Genomic DNA, 26,806 nt, shown 5'->3' on the forward strand with positions numbered 1-26,806 from the left:
AAATGAATGATCCCTGGATGAAAACACTTGTTCAGGCATAAATACAGACTTGTTACATGATTAGTGTTTATTTAAAATACTCCATCTGTAAATGATTTCAATTAAAAACTGACAAAGTTCACAGCTAGTAGCCTACATAGTAAGCAAAAAACAAACAAAAAAAAACATTCGGTCTGTTCCTGTCTCAGTTTGGTAAAATGTTTGTAGGGATGTATGTTGGCTGGCATAACGTCACAGCCGAAGGCAGGGAGAGAGAACGGGTTGTCCATTGAGCTCTCGCTCACAGCAGCGATCCATCCAAGGAAAAGTTTTAAGAAAGAACAGCGTTGGATCTGCGGATGCCGATTAGGTTGTCAGCACTGAAAGATCTCCTCATGGCTGTCCTGCATAGATCCTTGTATTTATCTTCACATAGTCTTGAGATTGCCTACAAAATAAAAAAATCAAATTAACTTCAACTCAATTCTCTAGATCAGTGGTTCCCAACCTTTTTTCTTCTGCCCACCTAAGTACATGTACGACAATCTGAGCCCCCCAAACCTTCTACATCTGTCTTTCAGGGTTCCCACACCTTAATCAACCTTAAATTCAAGGACTTTCCAGGTCCAATACCCTCAAATTCAAGGACTTAATGTGGGGACACATTTCAAGTGAGAGCAAGGTTACATCGTGTTACCTTTTAAGATACATTGTTACAGTTCCCTTTCGAGGGAACTCGTGCTGTGTCACTGCGATTACACTTTGGGGACAGGGTGACGCGGGAGCCAGGAAGTATATCGCTAACTGAAATATTGCCAAAGATGGCGTTACAGGGACGCAGGAAGTATGGCAAAGGAGACGCAGCGTCTCATTCCCTTCTCAGGGAAGAACCGTTACATGCGTAACCCGAGACGTTTTCATGTGTCAAAAACAAAGATGCAAAAAAGCATTTTGGTATGAATCAATCAACATTCGCATACAGAAGATATAAACATTTAAAGCGAACAGTTTAGTATGTGTGCTTAAAGGACAAGTTTGGTATTTTACATTTAAAGCTCTGTTTTCAGATTGTTACTGATGAAATAGAATGGTTTTCGACTGAAGTTTCGACATGTGCGGCTGCCCCGAGAATTTTCGGGTGTTTGTTGTTTCACCTCCCACCTCTACGGTGGCTGTATAGGTGCGCTGGAACAATACTTCCTAAAATGCATTAAACTTTTGTTTACAAAGATGTGAAACACACCGAGTGGTCAGGGGTGTTCACTGATGTACTCACACAAAAATCGCTGCAAAAGATGCTTTCCAACAGCTGTTTTAGCATTCGTTGTAAACTTGTGGACCTATTTTTCCAAACGCCTCACACCCGTATATTCTTCCGCTGAGAGCTTGAATAATAGACACTCCAGCCCAGGTGGTGACGATAATTCACCTTTGCCAATTGCAAGAATACAAACAAGTTCCCGGCGCGGAGTAATACCGTACCTCAAAGCACATCTAATAATAGTCAATGGAGTTGGACAAAAACTACGAGAAAACCTGTTGGAATGCGTATTTTGCAGCGATTTTTGTGTTATCATATCAGTGAACACCCCTGACCACTCGGTGAGTTTCACGTCTTTGTAAATGAAAGTTTAATGCATTTTAGGAAGGAGTGTTCCAGTGCACCTAGCCATTATAGAGGTGGGAGGTGATACAAGAAACACCCGAAAATTCTCGGGCCAGCATCATGTCGAAATTTCAGTCTTTAAATGTAAAATACCAAACTTGTCCTTTAAAAAATCTAGAATTTTTATGATATTATCCTACACTACACACAGGGAATAATATGGATTTTTTCCCCAGAAAACTTCTTGCATAAAATAGATTCAAGCACTTTCAATGACCTGTATCTATGTATGTATATTTTCAAAAACTTCCCGGGGCCTTGAATTTTTCTCCCAGATTCACAAACTTTCAAGGATTTCAAGGACCTGTGGGAACCCTGGTTTTTACAATTGATTTTGATATCACTTTGACAAGCACATTGAGATCAAGAATATTAATAACTTATCTTGGCATTGTCAGCATATGATTTAAAAAATATGGATATATTTATAATTAGTGGAATATTTTATGCATCCTTATTTGAGCTTGAAGCATATCAGATCGCATAACCCAAAGTTGGGAACAGATGTTTGATTTAAAATAGTTAAAATATTAAAAGAGAACTGGTGCCCACCTCTAGTTTCTGAGCTCTTTCATTGCTCAGGGGCTCCAGGGGGAAGCTCAGGTTGTTGTCGTCTGCGAGGGAGCGCAGGTCAAAGTAATACTTGGCGTATACGCTGGCCGGTACGTTAATGTTAAACTGCAGCAGCTCCAGAAAATGTCTCTCCATCTCGTTCCTGACAAACAGAATATGAGATTAGATTAGACAGCGATGTCTTTTATGGGCTTGCTGATAAAGTTCAAATACAATGCAATAGCAGTTAAACCTGCTGTCATGACCTGGTAACCTTAGAAAATCACCGTATTTCTTTTAAAAGTATAACCATAAACACTACTACGCTAGTATTTTGTGAATGCTGTAGAATTCACCTATCATAGTTTAAGAATATGGTAAAGAAAATACTACATTATTACCCTCCCATAATTTAACAGACAGAACCGTTATGCAAGCAACACCATGCAAGGGCTTAATGGATTAAAGTGAATTAGTCACAATTAGATCTACATTTCCATATAGATTCTAGCATCCTGCATGTAAAAAGTTACGTCTAAGCTACATGAACTACCTTAATGTAACAGTACTACAGTGAACTCTTCATAATAAATAACAGACTTGGATCTGGTTCACTCTATCATGGTGATGCTTCACTGCGTCTAAGAGCAAGCACAGAGACGGTCACCGTGGAGACAGTGACCTGAATGTTTTGGGGAAAGCAAGACATTAGGTTGAGGTGGGTATAGGTGGTGTGGCATGAAGGGGGAGGGCGGATTCGGTTGCTAGGGACAACAAATGGAGTGGGCGAGAGCCTGGACCATTGTAGAGAAGCTCTGAGAGCACTTGAAGCCCGCCAGCCCAGGCTCACAAAGACGGCTTCAATGAAAGGGATGAAAATAGAGCGGAGGGGCAGAGAGGAGAGAAGAGGGCCGTGGCCTTTAACATAGACAATCAGGTACGACTCCACAAAAACAGACACACGTACACACAAACCCTGTCTGTGTCATTTATATGGATATTGAGACTAGAGAACAAACACTAAAACAAGGTTTTGAAGTGTGTCGCTACATTTTTTTGAAAATCTTGCTTGTTCCAGGGTATATATATATGTAGGAGTTGGATTAAGACGCAGTACTGCCAGACTCACCTTGGCGAGTATATACTGTGTTCACATGGTGCATTTTTGTTTAACAAAGACATTTTGTTGCAGAATAGTTGAAGAGTTCAGACGCAAATGCCGCTAGATGACACATACTATTACGTTCATCAAATACATTGCGCCAAAAACGCTTAATCTCGCACAGAAATCCTGTTTTTTAGGCAGAATCAATTAAGAGTTGGATAAAAATGCTTATTAAAAACAGATCATGGCAGGCGCACCAAACAGGTTTTGCAACTAAAAAAATTCAGTTGTAGGGACGCGCGGGGCAAAAACGAACGCCGGGTTAGCTGTAACACGGACCGTTTACATTGTTGCACAGCATTGAGCAATTTGTTTTTCTCGTATTGTTTTCATGCTGCCAAAAGACGGCCTCCCGCAAATTTAAAGAAAGGTATAACGCTTTTCCATAGAAGAATTTTATATTGATTGAATAAGGTCATGTTAAAGATTAAAATCATAATGAAATGAATGGCTAAATTCAGAGATTTTTATTATGTCAGAAGTTGATTTTGAAACTGTAGTATGGTTTTTACAGACTGTGTCACATATAAAAACGTTTGTTTTTTTGCCATAATTGTGCTGCGTTTTCTCACATATTTAGCATTTGTATCTATTTATAATTGAACTATTGTTAGAAAAGGGCTGGATGAATGAATACAGTGTGGATACCTGTTTATTATAGACAGATATATAAACAATATTCACTTCAAGTATATAGACAAAATAGTATTGAAATATAAGTGTTACAACTAACCCCCTGCCTGTTACAATTAACCCCACCTATGGGGTAAGTTGTGACGTTTGCACTTTTGTCATGTTTGGTGTAATTGTCCAATAATGGTAAGTAATAGAAACAAACTTCAAATGTTCATTTGTAGCAGAGATGTGTGTTTTGTTGTGTAAAAATATAATTCATCAAACTAAATTTTTTTAATGATTCAGCCAAAACCAAAAAGCGTTAGGTTTGCCCCGCTCACCCTTACTGCACAAACCAGCTGTACTGTTTTTATACAATAGAGAAACAATGATTAAGCTGGGCTCAGGACAGAAGAAACATAACTGCACCAATAAGCTTTGAAACCTCTGTCCGAGTGGGTTTACAATTGTATAATCGCCAAAAACTCATCACACCTCAAATATTTTTGGCATACAGCAAGGTCATGTGACTGACAGCTTTGCCGCATTTGCATTCAAATAATACGTTTGTCTTCCAAACAATGGTTGTCCTTCATTGTTCGAGTGTGCGGGCCTATTTGAATCTTTTTCAGATTTTTTTTACCTTAGCTTAGATATAAATATGTTGCAGAATACAAAAGTATCAGCGAAAATACTGGCAGGCCAATAACAAATTTCAAAGCCTGTATAGATACATCTCTCACTCACATGTCCTCAACAGTGATGTCTTTGAGAATCTGACAGTAGTCTACATTCCACACAGCCTGATCATCCCAGACTTTTGATGCCAGCAGGATGGCCCCCAGCACTATCCTCTTCCAGTTAGACGGGCAAATGTCCAACTCGGCATAGGTTAATAGCCTCTCCAAATATACCAGTGGCAAAGATGGTGTGTATAATAATTACATGCTTGTTTACAGCTAGCTGGTAATTTTTTTTATTAAGGCAATGTGACATGATAGCAAGGTATCAAATAAATGAGCAGTGCAAGTTAACGAATAGTCAAAATGATATTCTAATGCTCTACTGCCATCTAGTGGACAACAGAAAAATGAGCCAAGGCACATCAATCACAAATCAAAGTTTTCATCGTTGCACAATGCAAAATAAGACCCGTCATAGTCTGTCCACAATCTCTTCACCGAATGTCTAATATATTTTGCACACATACATGGTAAGCACTTCACAACACAGCTTGTTGCATTTCAATTTTTAAGTTTAATCAGCTTCAATTTACAATAGGCTTTATGCCCAGCTGCACCACCTCCTGAACTCCAGCCAGCTCCCTGCCTCCTGTCCGCCACCACCGGACAAACCGATCAATCCAGGTGTGCCTGACCTCAGTAGTCACAACAACAATAATCAGACACACCTGGATTAATCAGTTTGTCCAATAATGGCAGACAGGAAACAAGGAGCTGGCTGAAGTTCATGAAGTAGTGCAGCTGGGCATAAAGCCTATTTACAACTTTCTTGACAGGTAAGGAGCTGCTATAAATTATAAAAATTAAGTTGAATAAGTGATTTCAAAATTACTTTTTATAATTTATAGCAACTCTTTACTAGTCAAGAAAGTTGAAATTAATTGTACATTTAAGTTGATTAAACTTGAAAGTGCAACAAGGAATTTTTTACAGTGGTAAAGTGCTTACCATTTATGTGTGCAAAATAAATTAGACATTCAGTGAAGGGACGTGGACAGACTATTACAATAGCAAATTGATTAAACTTAAAAATGTAAGTGCAACGAGGTATTTTTACATTGCAGGTTGATAAAATGATCACTTTTATATTTACTAGATTTATATATTCTTAATGCCACTCCAGCATTTATGGTTATGTTCATGGGACTATTTACTAGATTACTCCATCACATAGATTCAGATGATAGTATTATCTTACCAGTGTAACGATTGCACACTCGGCCGTGAGCTGGGCCGCACTGAATAGGGTCCGGACAAACCGATAAATAAGTTTGTGTTCTGGGTCTGTGCGACAATAATCGTCAGGAATCTTGTCTCTCTGCCAAAGACAACAAAATACACATCATACATCTTGATACGGTTATATCTATGCACATTTTGTTCACACTGCACCAAGTTCTGATGTGTTTACAAAATCCAAACTGACCATCAATACGGTTCTTTTGCAAAGAATGTTTGTTCGGATACTGTAATAAATACGAATGATATGGATATATTATATCCTCTATATCGGATTTAGATATATGGGTGATTCTCACGAAACCATTGAAACACCACGGCACTAATGACTTTAGCTTTAAAATGTGTAATATAGTAACATTAAAAAGCATTCAGAATTAACACAATACTGTGTTCTACCTTGCACAATGTGTGATTTCAACATAAGAATTTATAATTGGAAATTTTATCTCATTTTCTGCTGAAATTCTCATTACCGCAATGTGTCCGGCTGTGTTTAAATTACAACATAACGCATGTTCAATCAAATTAACACAAAAATATTAAGAAAAAAAATAAATGGATGTTTTGCTAGACTACTTTAGATGACAGAAAAAATATTTACTGAATATTCATGTATAATAATAATGAAGAAAAATTAGGAAAATTATGTGTCCATGCTTGATGTTCTCATCCTCCGCAACACTTTTTGAGAACAGTTTAAGCACACATACAGAATTTTAATAAAGTTTGATTTTGAGTGACCAAGCACATGGACCAGTTACTTCAAGATGGCTAACAGGTAAGATCATTTTTTTTACAGTTAATTTGAAATATTGTCTTGTCAGAATGCTTACACGACATTTTGATTATCATTACCGCAACAGATGCTTATTAAATGTTAATTTAATTAATAGAAGCATAATACTTTGATTTTAAATGCATGTGCAGAATCTCCAAATTATGTTCTTTCAGGTTTGTGATGTCATTTTGAAAAAATGTCAGTGTTGATGTTTTCTGACTGTTGCGGTAATGAGATTTTTTAGAACTAATTTTTTAAATTATGTTACAAAAAGTGTTAAATGATAAGTAAAAGTTTTTAAATTAATGTTCCCATTTACTCCAGACTCTGTTTTTCAATGTCTGGTGGGGAAAAAAGTAAATTTAAGCAATTTTTACATTTTCACGCTTGAATCACCCATATAGCCTATATGTAGTGTGCTCAACACTGTTTACTTCTGAAAAACACAATACAGGGAATCAAACATACAGTATATAATATAAAGATGGAGGTGCTTACAGTTAAGGGGTGCATTTTTTCATCAAAGATGTCCAATGTCCTATCAGAATCCCTAAAACAAATTAAACCAATGAATTTATATTTAAAATTGACTCAGTTATATGCATCTAAACTAGTTGGGGAAAACAGAGAAACGTACCTGTTTTTAATGTGATAATATATTGCTAATGTAACACTGTAAACAGGGAAGAGAAAGACGGTCAGCATGACAAGACAAAAAATGCAGCAGCTTCTTCATTGCTTATTATTATTACATGCATTGAATGTCATTACTGTACATTTAGACGAGTTCATTTTTTATTATTAACAGTAACTTGTAACTAGATCCAAATAAGTATGCAACTAAATAATGGACCTGAATGGAACTGACCATTTGATTGTGCTTTTTAGGTTGGGTTGACTAACAGTACTGTCATCAATGAATATCGTTGAGCAGGAGCTGTACTTCTTTGAAAGCAGACCAGGAGAAACCTTTAGAAAGAACCAAAGTTAATATACCAGTTGAACCTTCAAACATATAATCTGCCACGATAATACACTTAATTATATAAACCATGTGCACTTACATGATTTATGTGATTGCTTTTCCTCCTATCCCGAACTACAAACAGAAAAGCAAAGGTTTTGTAATCAAGTATGTTGACATGCTCTATCTGCGTCCACTACACAGTTCATTTAGTGTTTTTTTGTTGCATTTAGTATTTTTTGTTTATGTTACACTGGCTTATAGTGCATATGGCCAGTTGCATAAACATTGCTGGTAAGTTAAGACTGTATGAGAGTATAGTTCCTAGCTATATCGGCCTAGAAAATCGCAACTTTTAATTGGTACACAATGTAACTACAAAAGAGTCAAGTTTTAAATAGGAAAAATATTGAAACTCTTTGGTTATATTTGAGCGCGATGCTAATGGTCTTATCAGATTCAATGGATTGTGCTAAGCTATGCTAAAAGCGGTACTGCCAGACCCAGAGATCAGCTGAATGAATTCCGAAACAAAAAAAAATCGAATGTTTAACTGTAGGGGAGCTGGAAAATTTGCCTTTTTTTCAAAAAACGTGGAGTGTCCCCTTAAGTACTAGTCTTCCCAACTAGCAATTAGTTAGGGCTATTCAGTCTTAGTTTTCAAATTAAAATGAGATTACTTTTTTATGTAACTGACTTAAAGGGGAGGTTTAATGCTATTTCATGCATTCTGACTTATTAACACAGTTTAAGAGTTGTAGTCCTCATGCTAAACATAAGCAAAGTGTCAAAAAAGCAGTTGAGCTTGTAACTTCTTTCTGAGCCAAACTTTTTCCTACAAGTTTCTGAAAGTTTTTTTCAAATGGGGGTATCTGTTACGACTGATTGACCCCATATTCCTTTTATGGGCCTTCACCCCCAGAAAAGCACGCTGGCCCTGCACGTCAAGTGAGAGCGAGAACGCGCATTAGCATTGCTCCGTCGAGTAGAAGTCAACAGTATCACTGCACAGCACGCGACAACTTTGTTTTAGCAAGATAGTTCGACAAAAGAAGTGTGTTTCTGGATGTAAGGAGAAGAAAACCTAGCTTTCCCTGTCTTAAGACAACAGTGGATGCAGTTCGTTTTTCCCGGACAGCAACATAATTGCGAATGAGTTTGTTTGTTCCCTGGCTGTATTTCGGAGAGGACTGCTTTACAAACAAGGCTCAGTTTGACGCCCGATTTTCCACTTTTTTACAACTATTGGAGCGGTCATAACTATAAAAGACCCTGTTTAGGAGTCACAACCACAGGCGTAAGTAAATCAAAATCTCACGTGTTTTGTTTGCAATCACGCATATGTGCATGTAATGTAAACAACACCAACAACAGCACTTTGTACTGCATTTACAACATTTACACCTTTTAAAACGGGCAAATGCAGTTAAAAACTGGATTATGTTGCTTTTTTATTAAAATAGCGGTAAACAAGCAAGGATTAACTACCTGATAGAGACGTCCTGCTGTAATCGTTGCTGCTATTGTTCCTGATCGTCCATTACTGACTAAGTATCCGATTCTGGATCATATTTATAATGTAAATTTTGATTTCCATCTATGTTGGCTGTTAATACAAAAGTAGTATCTGAAGCTGCGCGTACTCGTAACTCTTCAGCTCTGCCCACCGCACGCCTTCAAGTGTTTGACTTTTTACGCCAAAAATCGGAAAGGCTGTTCTTTCTTTGATAAATCTGATAAAACAAAAGACTCTTTGGCCATATGAATGATGAAATAGTACTCTATATATAAGCAAGATTAACATTAGATTGGCAAAAACGTTGTGTGTTATGTCAGCTTTAAAACAATTACTATCAGTTTTGAAAAAACTATTTATGGCTATTTGTAAGACTAGTTTAAACAGTTTATGCAACTGGCCCATGCTGCCACACCGTGTGCAGCAGTATAACAGCCATACAGAAGTCTTATGTTACCAATGCCACTGTAGAAAGGTGCTATTCAGTCATGATTTATTTATTGTGTGGGAGAAAGTGTCCAATAACAATAACAAATAGCATTTGGCTAGTTATGTGATCTTAACTTGTGACCCTCTAGATCAGTGCTTCCCAATCCTGGTCCTCGAGGACCCCCTTCCAAAACGTTTCAGATGTCTCCTTACTTAACACACCTGATTTAACTCATCAGCTTGTTAGGGAGACATGTGTACCATTTTGGAAAGAGGATGATTACTAGTTGAATCAGGTGTTTTAAATAAGGAAACATCTAAAACTCTTTGGAAGGGGGTCCTTGAGGACCAGGATTGGGAAGCACTGCTCTACATGTATTATTAGGGTACTGATATTATATAACTAAAGATACCATTCGAACTAGTCGGAAACAATTTGCAGCTACTTAATTTTTTATATGCAAAACCTTAAAATAACTAAAGTATAATAATAAAATAATAATAAGTAAATCTTTAGTAAAATAATTTCCTCTAATGGTTTAGCATAGATCCAGGTGCATAACTGAAACTTCAATAAAATGATTAAATAACAAATTAACTCAATACACATGAGTATTACAGTAAAATTTGAAATTTCATATTCATTTAAAATAATGGATACAAAAGTCTGTGATATTTTCAGGTTGGAAGTGGAAATACTCACCATCTGTCTGTGACTTGCTAAGGAAGATCGTGCTGGCCCGGGCATGATCTGAGGGGTTGGACTCAAAAGCCAAATCTGAAAGACAATGAATAAAAAAAAATCAACAACAGATGTAGACAATCACAAATATTACACACTTAAACATTTGAGGACTGTTGGAGATGTTTGTACAAAAATTCAAATGAAATTAGGAATGACTGTCTTAATTTTTGTTCTCTGAATGTCATTCTTATTAAAACATGATAGAGCTATGTAGCAGTGGTTGACACAGATGCTGACTACATATCCATCTGTGCTTTCTATGAATTTAACAAATCTGACACCTCCATGCAACAAGTCCCAATCCTTCTATCCCTTTTGCACTCTGTGACATCCACAGAGCTTCCTTTCATAACGTAGTAAAACAACGCCCTCGAGGAAACGAGGTGGTGTGGCACCCAGCTGTGAGAAAGCAGACTGATTGGCAGGGGCATGCTGCAACCCGCTTCGGCCACAGGGGCGAGGGCGGTAGGCACAGAAGGCACAATAAACCCATTGTATGGGCACTGGTGGAACACACAGAGACCTCACACCCTGCACTCCACCCACACTGTCATATGACACGAGCATCAAAATGATACAACGCAGAATGCATTCACCACGATTGTATTAATCAGTCATCATCACGGAAAATGCAAAAAAATACCAACGTCTAGACTAGAGTCTCTCTGTCAGACATTTTTACTTCCCAAGTACAGAACCAAGATCATGGCATGGAAAAGCATCTGGCATAAATGTAATTGAAACAAATCCAAGTATTTGTGCCAGTGCTGTCAAGTTGTACAGTAAACACACTCCAAGGAGATGTTTGGACAGGCGTAGCTATGTCATGGGAGCTAAAAAACTGGCAAAAGGTATAGCACAGGTGCAGGTTACCATCTATAGTCTATGGTTTAAAACATAACCTGCTCATCTATGCCAATACAAACATGCCTAACATATAAATTGCATTTAGAAAAGGGAAGACTTATAGTGGGTATTATTGTACGCCATCTTCCATGGTCATTTTTCCCAGGCTAACTACTGTGATTGTGATTGAAGCAATAAAGAAGTGCCACAATCCAAGAATCAAAATAGATACCTCAATAAATACATAAAAACCTGAGTGATTCTTACGAAATTAGACTTATGAGGTGTCATGAAACATTTTGATAAAAAAAGTAAATGCAAAGTAAGAGTATCAAAATAAGTAGCATACAGTTACAAACATTTCTTCATGACTATCATACAAACCAATTTTGTTGTTTTTTCCACATTTGAGTGGAAATGTTTTATTACCGCAACGTGTCCATGACTGAATTTGGGTTCTTTGACATGGAAATATTTATAATTAAAAAATCTAAAAAATAAAAAGCTTCAGTGCATGTTATCCTATAAACATGTGGGGTTTGGTGATCATTGGTAAATGTAGAGACAATAATAAGGAATATAAATGTGTCCAAGACCAATTTTCTCATCCTCCGCAACAATTTTCAATCATTGTTTAAGCCCTCATACTTGACTGCGACACTCAAGATGGCTACCAGGTAAGCAGTTCTTATTTTTTTCTTCAGATAAAAGTCGCAATTTTGTTTATCATAGTACAACTTTTTAGTTCTCATGACCAAAAAATTAGTTTGTAAATGCATATATTTAATGTAATATCATGTTGCGGTAATGATCATTTTTAATAAATAAGTTCAGACCTTAATCTTATAATTTAAAAAAAATGGCTTTAAGGTTTAAAAAAAAAAATTCTGATGCTGGACAATTTCTAAATCTGGATTTCGTGAAAATCACCCACTTGTGGAAGTATTATTTCAACTTTTTTATTAATTCCAGAAATCTACAAGAAAGATTAATGGCACGGCAAGTTCATTTTGGTTGGGCAAAACTGAAGACAGATTTACTGATTGAACTTTTGTTGTAGCTGAGGTGTGGAATAAAGAGAGAATGCTGACCAACAGGGAGGTGCAGGAATGCATGGTGACAAGACAGCTTAAGTCAACAAGACAGTAACTACAGACAATTATTTGTTTATTAGCTCCGGTATTAAAGCACAAAGCTAATGTAACATTTCCGGCAAACGCTGACTTTAAGTGGAATGGAAATTGAGTGCACTTAGAGTGTTTTACACTTAGTGGACCGCACACATGTGACCCTGTCTGTGAAATCCAAGCTGAAGTCTCATAATCTACTTATGAGATTTGTAGCATCAAAGTTTGATTTCACTTTAATTTCAATCTTTGACATGATTTGAAAGATATATATTTTTTACATTATGTGGGAAATCACACAAAATGACTTTAACTGGGTTTTCACAGAACGGGACACGTAGTTAATTCTGAAGATCTGTAAAACTAAAACTAGGGCTGTCACAATGAATAAATAATCGTTTCATCACGATTGTTTGACCTCATCGTGATGATTTCAAATCACCGCAATGATTGCACATCTCTCTAAAAAACAAAAGGGGGAGCTGCTGCGCCTGTATAAACAAGACTGTATCATATTACTTTTAAATATGTGTTATGTATATTAATATTTACTGCCAGGCAAACCTTGCAAAATATTTAATTTAAATAATCACAACAATGTGTGTTGTTTATTTCATAAACAAGCAAAATAAGTATGAGAATTAAATGTCAAAGAAATAAAACAGTCAATTAATCGTCATAAAAAGAGTCACAATTTATTAGACAATTAACCGTCCGCAAAATTTCATAACCGTGACAGCCCTAACTAAAACAGATAAATATCTAAACATTTAAAGTTAAGACAGTAAACAATAATTAGAAAATAAACAGCTCTATTAAATGAATTGTTAATTTTGGATTAAAGGTGCCATGTTTCTTGGCAGCCATAAACTACAGCCTGCAGTAAGGTTAATGAACTACATTATTGGCCAGAAGAATAATTTATCGTGATGAATACATTGGTGTCTTATAATACTTCTGTTGTAAAGAAGCCTGATGCATTACAGTGATTTTACGACTTTGCTTAAATATGTCTGCTAAATAACTGTGATTCATTCATGAGGTCCCGTGATGAGATCTTTCCAGAGCTGTACTCAGCTGATACTCACAATCACACCCCGCAGTCAAAAATAACTCCTGGGGGTGGAGCAGATGTCCTCACTAAAAAGAAAGCATAACTATAGTGGCATAGCACCAAAAAGAGGTTTAGTTCAATACAAAAAAAGGGTCTATATTTAAAACAAGTAACTTCAAACATCTGCACCCACCCATGAAAGACATGTGCCTCATGTAGATCCCCAAAGATAGAGGGTGATAAGAAGACAGACGTTTCAAAGATCCACATGACTGAAATGCCAGGAATATTTTGATCATCTCTGTCAGTTAACCTTAGTCTCAGTCATTCTCAAATCCTAATCATAAGGGATTAACTGGAGTTAAAGTGGTAAAGCTCACAGTGCCGAGCCAATGAGGAATACACACAGCTCTAAATTAAGCAGTGGGTATCACAGTTATTTGTATGTGTGGGAGACTATCCATGTTTCCCTGAGAGTAAATAAGCACAACCTAAATAAACAGCAGTAAAGCCTGCAAACATCTCCAGAGCAACACCAGAGTGGCATCACCTCCCCAAAATAGACACCTATGCTCAGGAGTTCAGTCAACCTAAACATCAAAATAACATTTGAAGTTTCTGATTGTCCAAAATATTATTTTAACTGTAAAATGTCATTAAATGAAAACCAAAAGCACTAAACGTGTTCGGCTTTCAGGAGAAACCTGACACGCGAGATGAGGAGGTCAAGGAATCGGATCACACCAGCAAGAAACTGTGTCACATACTATATGGTGTTCAAACAAAGTGGGCAGATCCAAAAATAGAAGCCGGTGGATAGACAGTGGATTCTTTTAATTTACTACACTGAAGTTCCCCTTATGATCAAGGTCACTGTGGTAAAGGTTCACAAAAGGGTCATAACCCTTGATGTTTCTGAATCAATAACCTGTCACTTTATTTGAATGTCTGCTCAGTTGTACTCACTTTGCTTTTAAAGTTCAATTCTGAACACTGTTTATACACCCCTCTGCATCTAATATTCAAGAAAACCCAAAGCCCTTGATGAGTTGATCAGCTGTTTGAGTCTAGATAGTTATCCACATCACCAACCAAAACTTACCATCAGGCACTTCTCGGTCACTGATGTGCTGTAGGTATGGACCGGTGTCATCGCTCAGGTCTGTATTGATCTGATAGTCCTCCAGAGACTCCACCTGACGGGGCAGTTTTGGGCTCCCACGGGGGGACACGCAGCAGGACACTGTATTCCCCATGACACCTGCTCAGGTGTGCGTTACTTTATGCTAAACAACCGTGAAACTCACGCCTGGACTTCCGCTGTCATCAGATGTGAATCAATGGGTCAAATGAATGAACTCTTTTTGGAGGGCTACAAAATAAACACAGTAAAGCAGAGTCTGCATGTACTGCAAGTTACTGCTTTAGATTTAAGAGACTTTTAACTATCTCTGCCAGCCCATATAATGCGACTCCATGCATTCAGACCCAGTGCCAAAGAAGATCTAAGGCATTAGCATCTAAAAAAATCAATACAGCCGGATTTAAGACACGGCGCTGACAACATATCAGTCAAGATTTCGATCCGAGAGCATCGAAAACAGATTTATTTTTTAAATAAACCTGGAATGCTAACTGCTAATGGCTAATATTGATTCATTGTGAATGAGAGAGCGGTTAGCCGCGAGCTAGCTGAGGTAAACCATCCTCCCTTTAACTCTGACGTAAATATCCGAATCCGTACTAACTGTTAAATGAATCCGGTTCAGCCGTTCAGATCGTGAAGAGACGAAACAGCCGGTAAAGAATAAACTTTCAAGCATATATCCGTCATTTAACCGGCATGTCTGTGTGTTAGCTAAAAGTCTGTATACAATAATCACTCAAATCCTCAGGCCTCGACGCCCCCAACGGGAGAATATTATACTTTTAACGCAGCAGATAAATAAAATCCTCTCCGTGCACACGCGCTAAAATCAATATCCTGGTTTGTTTGGAGTTTTTAAAAAAATGTCCACTGGGTCTTCTCAGACAGTCTCCCGTTATCCACTCCGCCCCGCCGGCCAGTGCAGCAGCAGAAGCGATCCACTCCCCGCCACCTCCGCCATCTGCTCCCAGTGACGCAGATAAGGACCCACCTACTTTTTACATTCCGTTAGTGGCGATTGGATAAGGCATCAAAACAAAATAGAGAAATGCGCAAGGATTGGTGAATAGGTTTGTCACTCACGCCATCTGTCTCGAGATATAAATCCCTCCTATTTACACACCTCTTCCTATTCATGGAAAGGAACAGAAGGAAAATGTTCGGAATGCAGTTCTGCTTCCTGCATGCAGCACAGCAAATATACTTTACTCATATAAGTATACAAATACATGTCGTTCTAATGCTTAAACAACATTTGCATACTTGTTATCACAGTATGCATACTTTGTTATTTGAAATAACACATTATTTTCCACTTCCACGCATTCGATTTAGAAATAGCAAATGTTTTAATTTCCCCATACTTTATCCTTTAAATAATAGTGGAAATAACTGGAAAATCATGTAACACAATTCTGAAAGGGAATTAATAAAAATAGGCTAATCGTTACAATGAAACGACTTGAGTCAATTTTTTTTAAGTAGATGATTACATTAAATCTTCTGTTCTCCAAACAATTTCAGATAATTTGCATATTCAAGTTGACAGGTTAACGAAGGTAACTAGATATTAGATATTTTATATTAACAAGATGCGTCACTGGTACTGAATGGGGCAGATTCAGTGGGCAGAATGGCCGTTCTAGTCCCGCCTCTCAGTAAAAAGAGCCAATCGCAAACCGTTTAAGAATGGAACCCTGGACCTTGCGCATGCGCAGAATCGATAGGTCTTGTTCCTGGAGGTGAGGCAAATATGGTGGCGCTGGCGCAGTGATTCATTTTACAAAATTGTCGCACATTTAGTAAACAATTGTTTTATATTTACAATATGTAATATAACTGCAATGTTTAGAAAGGACATTTAGACTGCAGCTATACCTCATTTTAATATTAGTATTTTATTAAAGATTTACATTATTGTGTACAAAAGATAAGTGGAGGAACAACATGTATACACAATTATTTTGTAACAGTAACTATAACATAGTGAAAAGCTAAAAATGTGAGCCATGTCACACAGAGTATATACAATTAATCTCGAAACCTTTGAAACACTATAAAACCCCAACATTACTGTACAGTGTCCAAAAGGTAATAGCTATCATACAAAAAGTGCATGATGCGTTTATTCAGAATGAGCCGAATGAGTTTTTAACACCAAACATTGCTTATGATTGATTTATCTTGCATATGCATGTAGTTAACACACATAAGTTCTGTTAAGCCCACACAGCATTGGGTAAACCTCAATACTTAAAGAATTTATAAAAAATGGAAAGAAAATCCAAAAATTCACATTTCTAATTCTATTGGTATGCTAAAATGGTCTGATCTTTAATGAGCCAATTTACATTTAGGAGTTCTTGTGTCAGAAAATAGTTTTTTGAGGGGAAATCAGGAAAACAGTGTGGCGTGTCACAACCCCAGTGGGAGTACAAATCTGGCCTGCTGAGAAGTGAATTTGTTACACTTGAGCTGAGAGTGTAAACAAGTCAGGCAACTGTTTTAATTTTAAAATGTAAAAAATGTCAGGGTGGGCAATGATGTAATCACTAATAGATGACAAAAGGCGTATTTCAGTACAAAACATCTTGAAAATATTTTTAACAATTTTCTTGTTGCAAGATTAAAAAAAAATATTTTTTGAACAATTAGTCATCCAGTACTCAAAGCTCTAATAATATTTTAGATCAACTGATAAAGGCAAAGTGTAACACAAGTTACCAGCTGAAAAAAAATCTGAAAATGATTTAATGCAGACAAACCCAAAACAATAAGTAACAAAGAAAACTGATTTTACATATTTTTTATGAAATAGCTGCCAAAATGCATATGCCATAAAAGACTGATAACATATAACCTTTACATGTGTGATCACGTTATCAAATACAAAGACACTGTCTCCATGTTTGTAGTGATGCAATGGAAAATTAACCATATAATGATATCAAAGTCAATAATATGTTTAAAAAACATGCTTTAGTCTAATAATGCCAGCGATAGAACGCAGTATGATATACAAAGCATAACATAAGTAATCTGCCAAATATGCTTAACATAAACGTCAAGAATCAACTCTCTTGTTAAACATCACACAAAATAAATCCATGTTTGTGTGTAATGTCTAATTTTGTAACCGTGAACTTTTACTCAAGTGACTAAATGTCCAAAAAACTTTTTTTTCAATTGTGCAACTGCTGTTACCTCAATGGGAAGATTAATAAAAATGAATTAGAGAATTTAGCTCACCCAAAAAATGAGAAAAACCTGTAAAAACCTAAATATACATGGGCTATAATCTTATTCTGTGTACAACATTAATATTTTCAGTATTTATGTACATTTATATAATGTACTTTTGAAAGCTAGTTGATATTTAAAAGGTAAAAACATGAACTTAAAACACAAGACCACTATACAGCAAGAAAAAGTAACAGACACATTAAGCCTTAAAATCTCTTGAGGGAATGATGTCAACTCCATTATTAAGCTAAGAGATGATTTCTACTGCACTATAGAGATGTCACTTAAATTGTTATTTTTTATTATTTATATATCTTTTATTAAAAGTTGTCGATCAGTTATACACCAGCACACTGGAAAAACTGTAAAAATTTCCCATGAACACCTCCTCTGAGTGCTGAGTCCAGGAGTAAGGATAGCTAAGAAGGTTCTTCTGCTTTTATGTCCACAGTAAAGTTTTTCCAGCATTTTCTGTATTTAATGACATGATCCAATGATTTTAGAAGAGATTTTTTTGGCTAGGGGACATTTGTTTTGTTCCCTCAAGTTCTTGTGTGTTCATACAGGCAGTCTGTAGCAATGTAAAATAAAAAAAAAACATTTAGAAAACATGCGTCCATGTTTGGCTCACTCGCCTTTCAGTCTCTGTATGCGTAAATCCACCAAAACATGTGGAGAGCGGGTGCTGTGTCACTCTGATTTGTGACAGTACAGGTCTTTGAGAGCTTTGAGTTCCTCGATAAGCGTTTTGTTCTGGTTCTCCAAAACAGCCACACGGTTTTCCAGACACTTGACATATTCCTTCTTCTTCCGACGGCACTCACGCGCAGCCTCTCTGGAAAGAAATGGATATCATTGTTATATTTTTTTGGAAAATATGTCAAAGATTACTGACAGAATTTATGATCAAAGTTTTGAGGACCATGTTATATGTTTGTACCTATTCTTCATGAGGCGGACTTCCCTCTTGCGTGTGACTTCTTCGGTGCCTCCTTGGCTTGGCATGGCGGGCGAGGAAGCCATGACCACACCTGGGGCAATAGTGCTGGTGTTGGCAGTACGGATTTGATAAGCCTGAACATCTCCAGAAGCAGCTGAAGAGGAGATGGGGACAGAAAAGAAGCAATCAATTATTACAGGCAATAACAAAGGACAAATGAGCTGTAGATTTCATGCCAAAATAATGTTTGATTCTTTATAAAAGGAGGCATGCAAGTCCATCTCACCTTGTACAACCACTTGATTGCTGGGTACAAGAATCTGTTGACCATCACTGGTCTGGGCATATTGCAGGATGGTAGTGCCTTGCTGGGCAGCTGCTGCATTTGTCATGGTGAGGGTTTGCAACCCCTGCACTCCATCTGTGCCGTTATTAGCCAGCTGAATGGCTCCACCCTGTGTAATAGCAACTGGGGCAGAAACATGAAGAAAGAGGTTGTTAGCAATTTAGTTAAAAGGTTTGCATCCAAGAACCACATATGTTGGAGCTGTGGTCTAGTGGCTGGATCACAGGCTCCAGACAAACTAAGACACACGGCTCAAGCGGAAGATGCAGTTTCAAATCGTATATGTACTACTTACTGTACTGTCCGCTGCTGGTCTGATATATAGGGGTTGGCACAGTCACTGTAGTGATGGCAGGCGCACTGTCCTCCTCGGATTTCTCCTCTTCGATTCTCGGAACTCCTGGAGCGTCTGATGACAGGTCATTTAGGATTTTCCTATTGATCACAGACAGCTGTAGACTGGAAGATTTCTTTACACGATTCAGCCTTTAAGAAACTCATATAAAACAATACATACCTATAAGAGGGTCGTCTAGAAAGGATCTCTCTTCGTTTTTGAGAGTCGGTTACACTGTCCACAGATTCTTGTGAGTCCTCACTTTCTGCTACTGTAGAAATCTGATTAACAGACATTGAAGTGTTTAAAATATTATGCGAGTATACAAATTACAAAGAACAATATAAAGAGCTCAGATGTAAAACCCGCTAAGGGCGTCTCACGTGATTGCTTGTTAACTAGCTTTTTTTATCAGGCTTGTAATAGATTCTCATTTTTAGAGAAGGCGGCGTTTAGCAGTTTTTTGCATTTGAACTCTTCATATACAAATTTCATATTCCAAAGAGTAACTAAACCAACTTTCTTTAATTAATGATCTGTAAGAATGGGGTTTTATTAGTGCTGTTCATTGATTTGAGGTATAAAGTTTTCAATGCTACAATACATGGGTGTCACGATTTCAATTTTAAATCGAAATCGATCGAAATTAAGTCACAGCTTCGAACTTCGAATTAAAAAATGGGATCGTCGATGCTGCCACGCCCCCATTTCACGTCTGGTCGGCTTACCAAGCGAGGAAAAAAACTCAGAGAGTTTCTGTCCTGCAGAAAGCGATCATATTTTAAACACGAGGGACGTATGGCTACAACTCCTTGAAATGCATATCATAAACAGGATTAACAGTGATCTGACTTTGGACAGAGCGCAGCTCTCTGCACGTGCGCGATAGTGAGGGAGGCGCAAAGATGCAGCGGGTTACATTAAACAAAAGGATAGTTTGCCTCAGCTTGCATGAAACTCATAAAACTGAACAAATACATAAGGATTACTACTTTAGTTTATGTTTAGACTTCGGACAGATGCGAGAGCGCGTGCAAGTGAGACAGAGAGAAGCGCAGCTGCTTATGATGCTGGATTTATTTCAGATGCTATGAGTCCAAGACACACGCATTAAGTCCATGTGCATTAAGTCCATGTTAGAGATACGCGGATGGACTATTATTTCATCCGCAACCGCATAACAAAACTCATCATCCGTCCACCATCCATCCGCAACGTTTCTGACCAGTTTTCAAAACCGCACCCGCCCGCCATCCGCTGACTGGGCGATGCAAGACGCTGCTGATGACAGCCGCGAGACTAGAAAGCTCTAGAATATCAGCAGTGAACTCCGTCTCCGATCGGCGCACAGGGACAAAAATAAATAAATAAATAGCCTAAATTAAACGCACAAATTACATAGCCTGCACTGGTGTCGTCCTGAATTACCACTTTGTAAAATTTATTCCAGGCAACCCTTTTCTGACATTCTATTTCCTTTGTTTTTAATTCTCATTTTTTGAGTTTGCCACGTACCTCCTTCGCCAGCGTTGATAAGAGCTGTGTCAAAATGCATCCTCATTTCTCCGCGCTGTTAATGATAGAACGAATGGATCCTTAACAGCCGAGGATATCCCAAACAATTAAAAGCTTTATTAAATAAAAGTGTGTATTTATTAGAAAACTTTTTCTTGTCACTGTTTTAGTATTATAAGTTACGTTTTGTGTTAATATTATTCTGTTTATGTTGCATATATTTCTAGGTTGATTATTTGATATGCTGTTGAATAGATTAATCTACATCAATGTGTCATATGTTCTAAAATAAATTAATATTTTTCTGATTACATATTTATTTTAATAAGTCAGAAATGTCTCCGCTGTTTTCTGCTGACAGGCGCGGTGGGCGCTACTGGGGGCGTGTGCAGCAGGTGACGCAAATTGTGGGTCCTCAGAAGGCTAGAGACCGTCTCATTTCAGTTCTCTTCTTGAACTTCTGTGGCTGCCACTATGAAAGGCAGAGAGGTCGCATGCTTAGAAGGACACAGCTAATAACAAGCAGTCGACCGAATTTAATAAAAATATTATTTTTCGTCACGTCATCCGCCCGATCCATGTAACTGCCAACCGCGCATAGTCCATGTGTGTGCAAGAAGGAATCCTCTCTCTACAAGCTCTCGCGTTAAGTGAAGCCCACAAACCCCTATGCGAGTTGTGCAATGTGCATGTTAATGTTAAAGTATTATAATAATAATAATAAATAATGGCATATCATTTTTGTCTAAATTATATGCCATATAAAAAAATATGTAAAAATCGAGAATCGGATCGAATCGTGACCTTAGAATCGAAAATGTAATCGAATCGAGGATTTGGAGAATTGTGACACCCCTACTACAATATATGGTGTAAACACGTCTTCTGAGTGCTGCCCTCTTCAGGTTGAACGGTGGTTACTCCAGTTGAATTTTCATCTTGGATGTTGCGGTACTATGTGACGTAAGTGGTACGGCGGTTCAAGCTCACCACACCCTTGGTACGAGCTCAGTTCGTCCCCTCTATCTCCGTTGGGGTATGCCCACTTTTTGCATTTTTCAAATATTGTCAGTGGGTGGAGTCCGGCTCTGACCAGGGGTTTAGTTACTCTTTAAGTAGGAATGACTATATAAATAAATATATCAATTATGCACATTAAGTGTATACATAATTATACATTTAAAGGGGCCAGGGCACCAGACTTTTTTATGATGTCAAATAAATCTTTGGTGTCCCCAGAGCACATATGTGAAGTTTTAACACCATATAAATAATTTATTATAGCATGTTAAAACTGCCACTTTGTAGGTGTAAGCAAAAATGTGCGGTTTTGGGTGTGTCCTTTAAAATGCAAATGAGCTGATGAAATTCAAACACTGTTCACAATGATGGTGTTTTTTGCAATTAAAACTCAATTGTGCTTTTCTCTACACTAAATGGCAGTGCTGTGGTTGGATAGTGCAGATTAAGGGGTGGTATTATTATAATAAGAGCTCCTTATGACATCATAAGGAGAGCCAAATTTCAACAACCTATTTTTTTCATGTGCTGGTAGAGAATGGTTTACCAAAACTAAGTTACTGGGTTGATCTTTTTCACATTTTCTAGGTTGATGGAAGCACTGGGGACCCAATCATAGCACTTAAACATGGAAAAAGTCCGATTTTCATGCAATGCCCCCTTTAAGAGAATGCTGTAAGACTAATGGGTTAGAAAAGATTTACATATTCGCACTTGCTAATCATTTAAAAACATTTAGGGGCGGTTTCCCGGACAAGGATTAGACAAGTCCTAGACTAAAATGAATGTAGGAGCTATCCAAACTAAAAACAGCTTACAATGACATGTCTTAAAAGACATCAGTGCCCTTTGTTTTTTAGTAAGGCATGTTAATTAAATTAAACTAAGGCCTAGTCCTGGCATAAGCTAATCCATGTCCGGGAAACCACCCCATAGAGATATGCAACTGATAATAAGTGTGATAAGTGTTAATGTGTCCTACCTGGACAGTTTGCACCTGTGGTGACTGAATGACTGAAGGCTGAGCAGCCTGAATCACTCCATGTACCTGCACCGTCTGACCATTGGGCAGCTGCACCAGCGTGACAGTGGGCCCTGTGGCGCTAGCGTGTCCAGCAGCCATTGTCACCTACAACCAACACAATACACATTCAAGTCTTTCTGTTCACGTTCTTTATGTCAGTCAATCAGTCTCTTGATTAATGATTTTATTTTAGAGCTTAAAAAAATATAGCAAATTATAAGACCATTAGTCTATTTGGGTCCTACCTGTGCAAGAGTGGCGAGTTGAGCCTGGGTGATCTGTTGGCTCTCAGTGTCAGAAACAGCGGTGTCTCCACCCTGCTGTGCATCGGCTCCCGACTCCATGGTCATTGAGTTAGCTAGCAAGCCAAATGAGGGAAATAACATCATCAACGCGAAGTACATCAAAGAACTGATAGTTTTTCATAAAAAATTGGAATTACTTGATAGTAAAATCTAATTTTCACTACTTAGCTATAAATGGGACACCTAGAGAGAATCTTCACACTGTCCACCAACTCCTAATAGTTCTCGCTCTGGAAAAATCTGTTCAAAAGACACAGAAAATATGGCACTTTAGTAAAATTGATGTCCTTAGTGATATCTCTAGTTTTAATAACAGTCAAGATATATTGTGGAAAAAACTTGGGCCAGTGTAATGCAGCATTTTTTAAATGTTTAAGCACTAAGCCATAACTACTAGGATAAAAAACCACATACCACACTGCTATGCAGGACCTCTTTAAAGAGCTAATGCATGTTCTCTATATATATGGCCCTGCATACAAAACAACTCACCACAGATCTGGGTGATAACCAGGAAGGTGATTGTTTAAGTGATGTCAGATAAGACACAACGTCAGACAGGGTGGGGTTTATTTTTTCCTGGTTAACTGTTACTTATATAAATGGGGGAGGCTTTAGAAAGAAGTACTGTGACTGATACACCGGGTTTATTAAACCAACTGTGATATATATTCACACTAAAAACAATGCATCCACTTGCTCAAACTGGTCACAAGTACAAAACCAAATCGAATTTTTAAATCATAATGCATAAGCCCTTATAATAGGAATTTTTAGACCAGTGTTTCTCCACTAGAGGGCATCAGCAAACTTCTTAAGGAGGCATTAAGATAAAAATAATTAAAACACAAGCATTAAAATAAGATAAACCTCCATCTCCTTTACAGATACGGTTGCTCACACTGTACACGTAGAGAACATCAACTGTGCTAAAAATGTCTGGGGTCAGAATACTATATGAATGCTGACTTTCGACCTTTTAACGCATTATATTGGTAGATGTTTCTTATAATGGATGGCATACATAAGCCAAAGTAAGTGAGACGATGCACTACTTTACAGTGCACAATGGAAATATATTAAAATCCCAGAGTGAATTTAAAGAGATATGTTCTCATTTAAGTAACTTTAACAGTGCACAGCCTAGCCCCCAGATGCTCCTTCAGTCTGCATTTCTGCCTTTGTGTACAATAATGACTAATTTGAGTGTATAAAATTACTTGTGCACTGGTCAGTGATAAAAAATAAGTATGGTAATAAAGACAATCATCGTACAGCATAATTTTTATTGATAGTGCATCAGAATATACTGCAAATGCTTCCCTTACTTCCCTTGGTGGCTGATATTGGAGAACCTCTATGCTTTCTGGGAAGGAAGAATTGAATTTAATTACCTCATATCGATAGTAAATCTATACGACTACACAGTATGACTTCTATGCATACATAAATTGCAACTGTAACCAAGGAGGACTATATGAGAGAATAGAGAACAGTAATTTTAAGTAAGTTAAGCTTTTATGTTCATTTTTTAAACAAAGATCAAATACAATTATAGGTGGATAAATTCAACCACTGCTTTAATCAATACTGTATTTCAAGCTTTGTATTTTTATTACCCTTTTTGGCACTTCTTTTTTTAAAGAGAGTTTTTGTTATGAATTTAGGTGTATATGGCAATAATGCATGTAAAACAATCGTGCTGATATTTTTGAAACTGAAAGAGATCCAGCATGGCAGAAAGCATGAACAGACAGTAATGTGATCTCATGACGTTAGGAGTCTATCTGTGGTTTGATTGGTCATGCATAGTTCTCCCTCTACTTTTCAAATCCCATCTTCTGCCAGACAGATTATTCCAGGAAGCATGAAACTGGACAGCATTCTTATGTTTTTATATCTAAAGCTACAAGCATGCGTTTCAATGACATCACACCGAATTTACAATAAAACACGTACTCTTGCATTAAAAACTTTGACCACATCAGCAATAATGCCAATGCAATTTATAACCTCAAAATAATAATGATCAATACAGAGAGCCTAGTAACGTTACAATACGATGTGTATTATGAATTTCCTTAAAGTCGAAATGTTTGTTAGATTAACTTACACACACAGCGTGCATTTGCTTGAGGTTGTGTAATCACGCTTTCTGGCAATGGAATTTTATGGAGAGAAAAAAACCCCGAAAAAAAATATATAATATACTCGTCCTACATGATTGCAATATCGTAGGGCGTGTCCAATAAACCGCAAAACGCATCAATCATACTGGATCATATCAAGCAATTTCTAGAATCAGTATTACGACCCGTATCCACCCAGCAGCACACATTTTGTCTTGTCAGGATGTAAACCCAAAAATGGAGGGAAAACCCCACAATGTTAATCTGTACAAATCTATTAAAAAATTACACCTATCGCGCATTTATATATCGCTGCATTTAAAATAATCAGCCATGCATCAAGATTTCCACCCTGGGTTTGTGTTTCTCTAACGTTACCGTTTGCCTCCCCTCCCTCTGCATGCAACAACTACAGACAGCCGCCATGATCTCTTTGTTTCCACGGGCCGAACCCAAACCAGACCCATGTGCCGTTCGAGGCGAGCCCTTTCCCTCCGGACACTTGCCTCCTCTCTTACCGATACAGACTCCCTTCGTCACTCTCGAGCCCTCGGAGCTCCACTTTTATTCAGGCCGACACGTAAGAGACCGCGTCAGGCTACACCTCCGTCGCGTCACCGAGAACAACAACACAGAGAACGAGACGAAAATCCGATCATCAACCCCACTGCACTGCGCGAGAGCGACCGAGTGGGCGGCGGAAAAGGCCGAGTAGCAGCGAAAGTAGGCGAAGCCTAGCCGAAATCAAACGAAGAGAATGCGACAAGAATTTCTAACAAGAATTTGCCACGGTACGCACTACGCAGATAAATACTTCGTGAAGTGTGAGATGGTTAAGCATCCGATTAAATTATCGAATTAATAACGGACACATATATTATTTAATTTTTTTTTATTTAGCAAACGCTATCCAAAGCGACTAACATTTTGTTCAAGGAGCCAACACTAAGCATAGTCTCGTTGCAACATACTTTTTTTTTTAGTAATAGTAACGATGGCACGCTGTTTTACAAATGTAATAATTTTACAAACCCACATGTTAGCTGTGCTAATGCAAAGTATTCTGTAACTATACTGAATTGAAAACATAGTAAATAGCCTACTTAAATATAGGGCTACTATGCCTACTATTAAGCCTACTATGATAATGTTTAAAAACCTGTAGTATATTTCATTTCATTTATTTAGAAATAGGAATTGTACAACAGTTTACTATAGTATACCACAGTATTTTTCATGTGAGAACAGATATATAAAATTATATATTAATTAGATACAAATGTTATAACACTTTTAACACTGTGTCTATAATGGTAATTAATTAAACACAAAATATCCATTTAGGTAATGTTCATGATTAATAATTAATTTAAGATAAA

General features: G+C 37.5%; 2 protein-coding genes across 4 annotated transcripts; both read right to left on the minus strand.

Moving 5' to 3' along the window:
• Positions 1–42: 42 nt before the first annotated feature.
• ccnyl1 (cyclin Y-like 1) lies at positions 43–15,551 on the minus strand. Its single transcript, XM_073855188.1, has 10 exons — positions 14,524–15,551; positions 10,353–10,427; positions 7,805–7,839; positions 7,609–7,709; positions 7,378–7,413; positions 7,239–7,290; positions 5,916–6,038; positions 4,725–4,888; positions 2,198–2,360; positions 43–427 (listed from the first exon to the last, which is right to left on the minus strand). The coding sequence occupies exons 1-10, from the start codon at positions 14,675–14,677 to the stop codon at positions 311–313; spliced, it is 1,020 nt and encodes a 339-aa protein (XP_073711289.1). The 5' UTR covers positions 14,678–15,551; the 3' UTR covers positions 43–310.
• Positions 15,552–16,435: 884 nt separating this feature from the next.
• On the minus strand, positions 16,436–26,104 carry creb1b (cAMP responsive element binding protein 1b). Of its 3 annotated transcripts, none has more exons than XM_073855190.1 (9): positions 25,946–26,104; positions 23,463–23,538; positions 23,239–23,347; positions 22,952–23,098; positions 19,615–19,715; positions 19,393–19,532; positions 19,038–19,220; positions 18,752–18,905; positions 16,436–18,646 (listed from the first exon to the last, which is right to left on the minus strand). In XM_073855190.1, the coding sequence occupies exons 3-9, from the start codon at positions 23,341–23,343 to the stop codon at positions 18,502–18,504; spliced, it is 975 nt and encodes a 324-aa protein (XP_073711291.1). In that variant the 5' UTR covers positions 23,344–23,347; positions 23,463–23,538; positions 25,946–26,104; the 3' UTR covers positions 16,436–18,501. The 3 variants fall into 3 exon arrangements, with proteins under 3 accessions (XP_073711291.1, XP_073711290.1, XP_073711292.1); XM_073855189.1 differs by having other exon boundaries at positions 25,934–26,103; XM_073855191.1 differs by having other exon boundaries at positions 25,806–25,946.
• Between the last annotated feature and the right edge of the window lie 702 nt (positions 26,105–26,806).

This window comes from Misgurnus anguillicaudatus, chromosome 17 (assembly GCF_027580225.2).
Source record: "Misgurnus anguillicaudatus chromosome 17, ASM2758022v2, whole genome shotgun sequence".
Classification (NCBI taxonomy): Eukaryota; Metazoa; Chordata; class Actinopteri; order Cypriniformes; family Cobitidae; genus Misgurnus; species Misgurnus anguillicaudatus.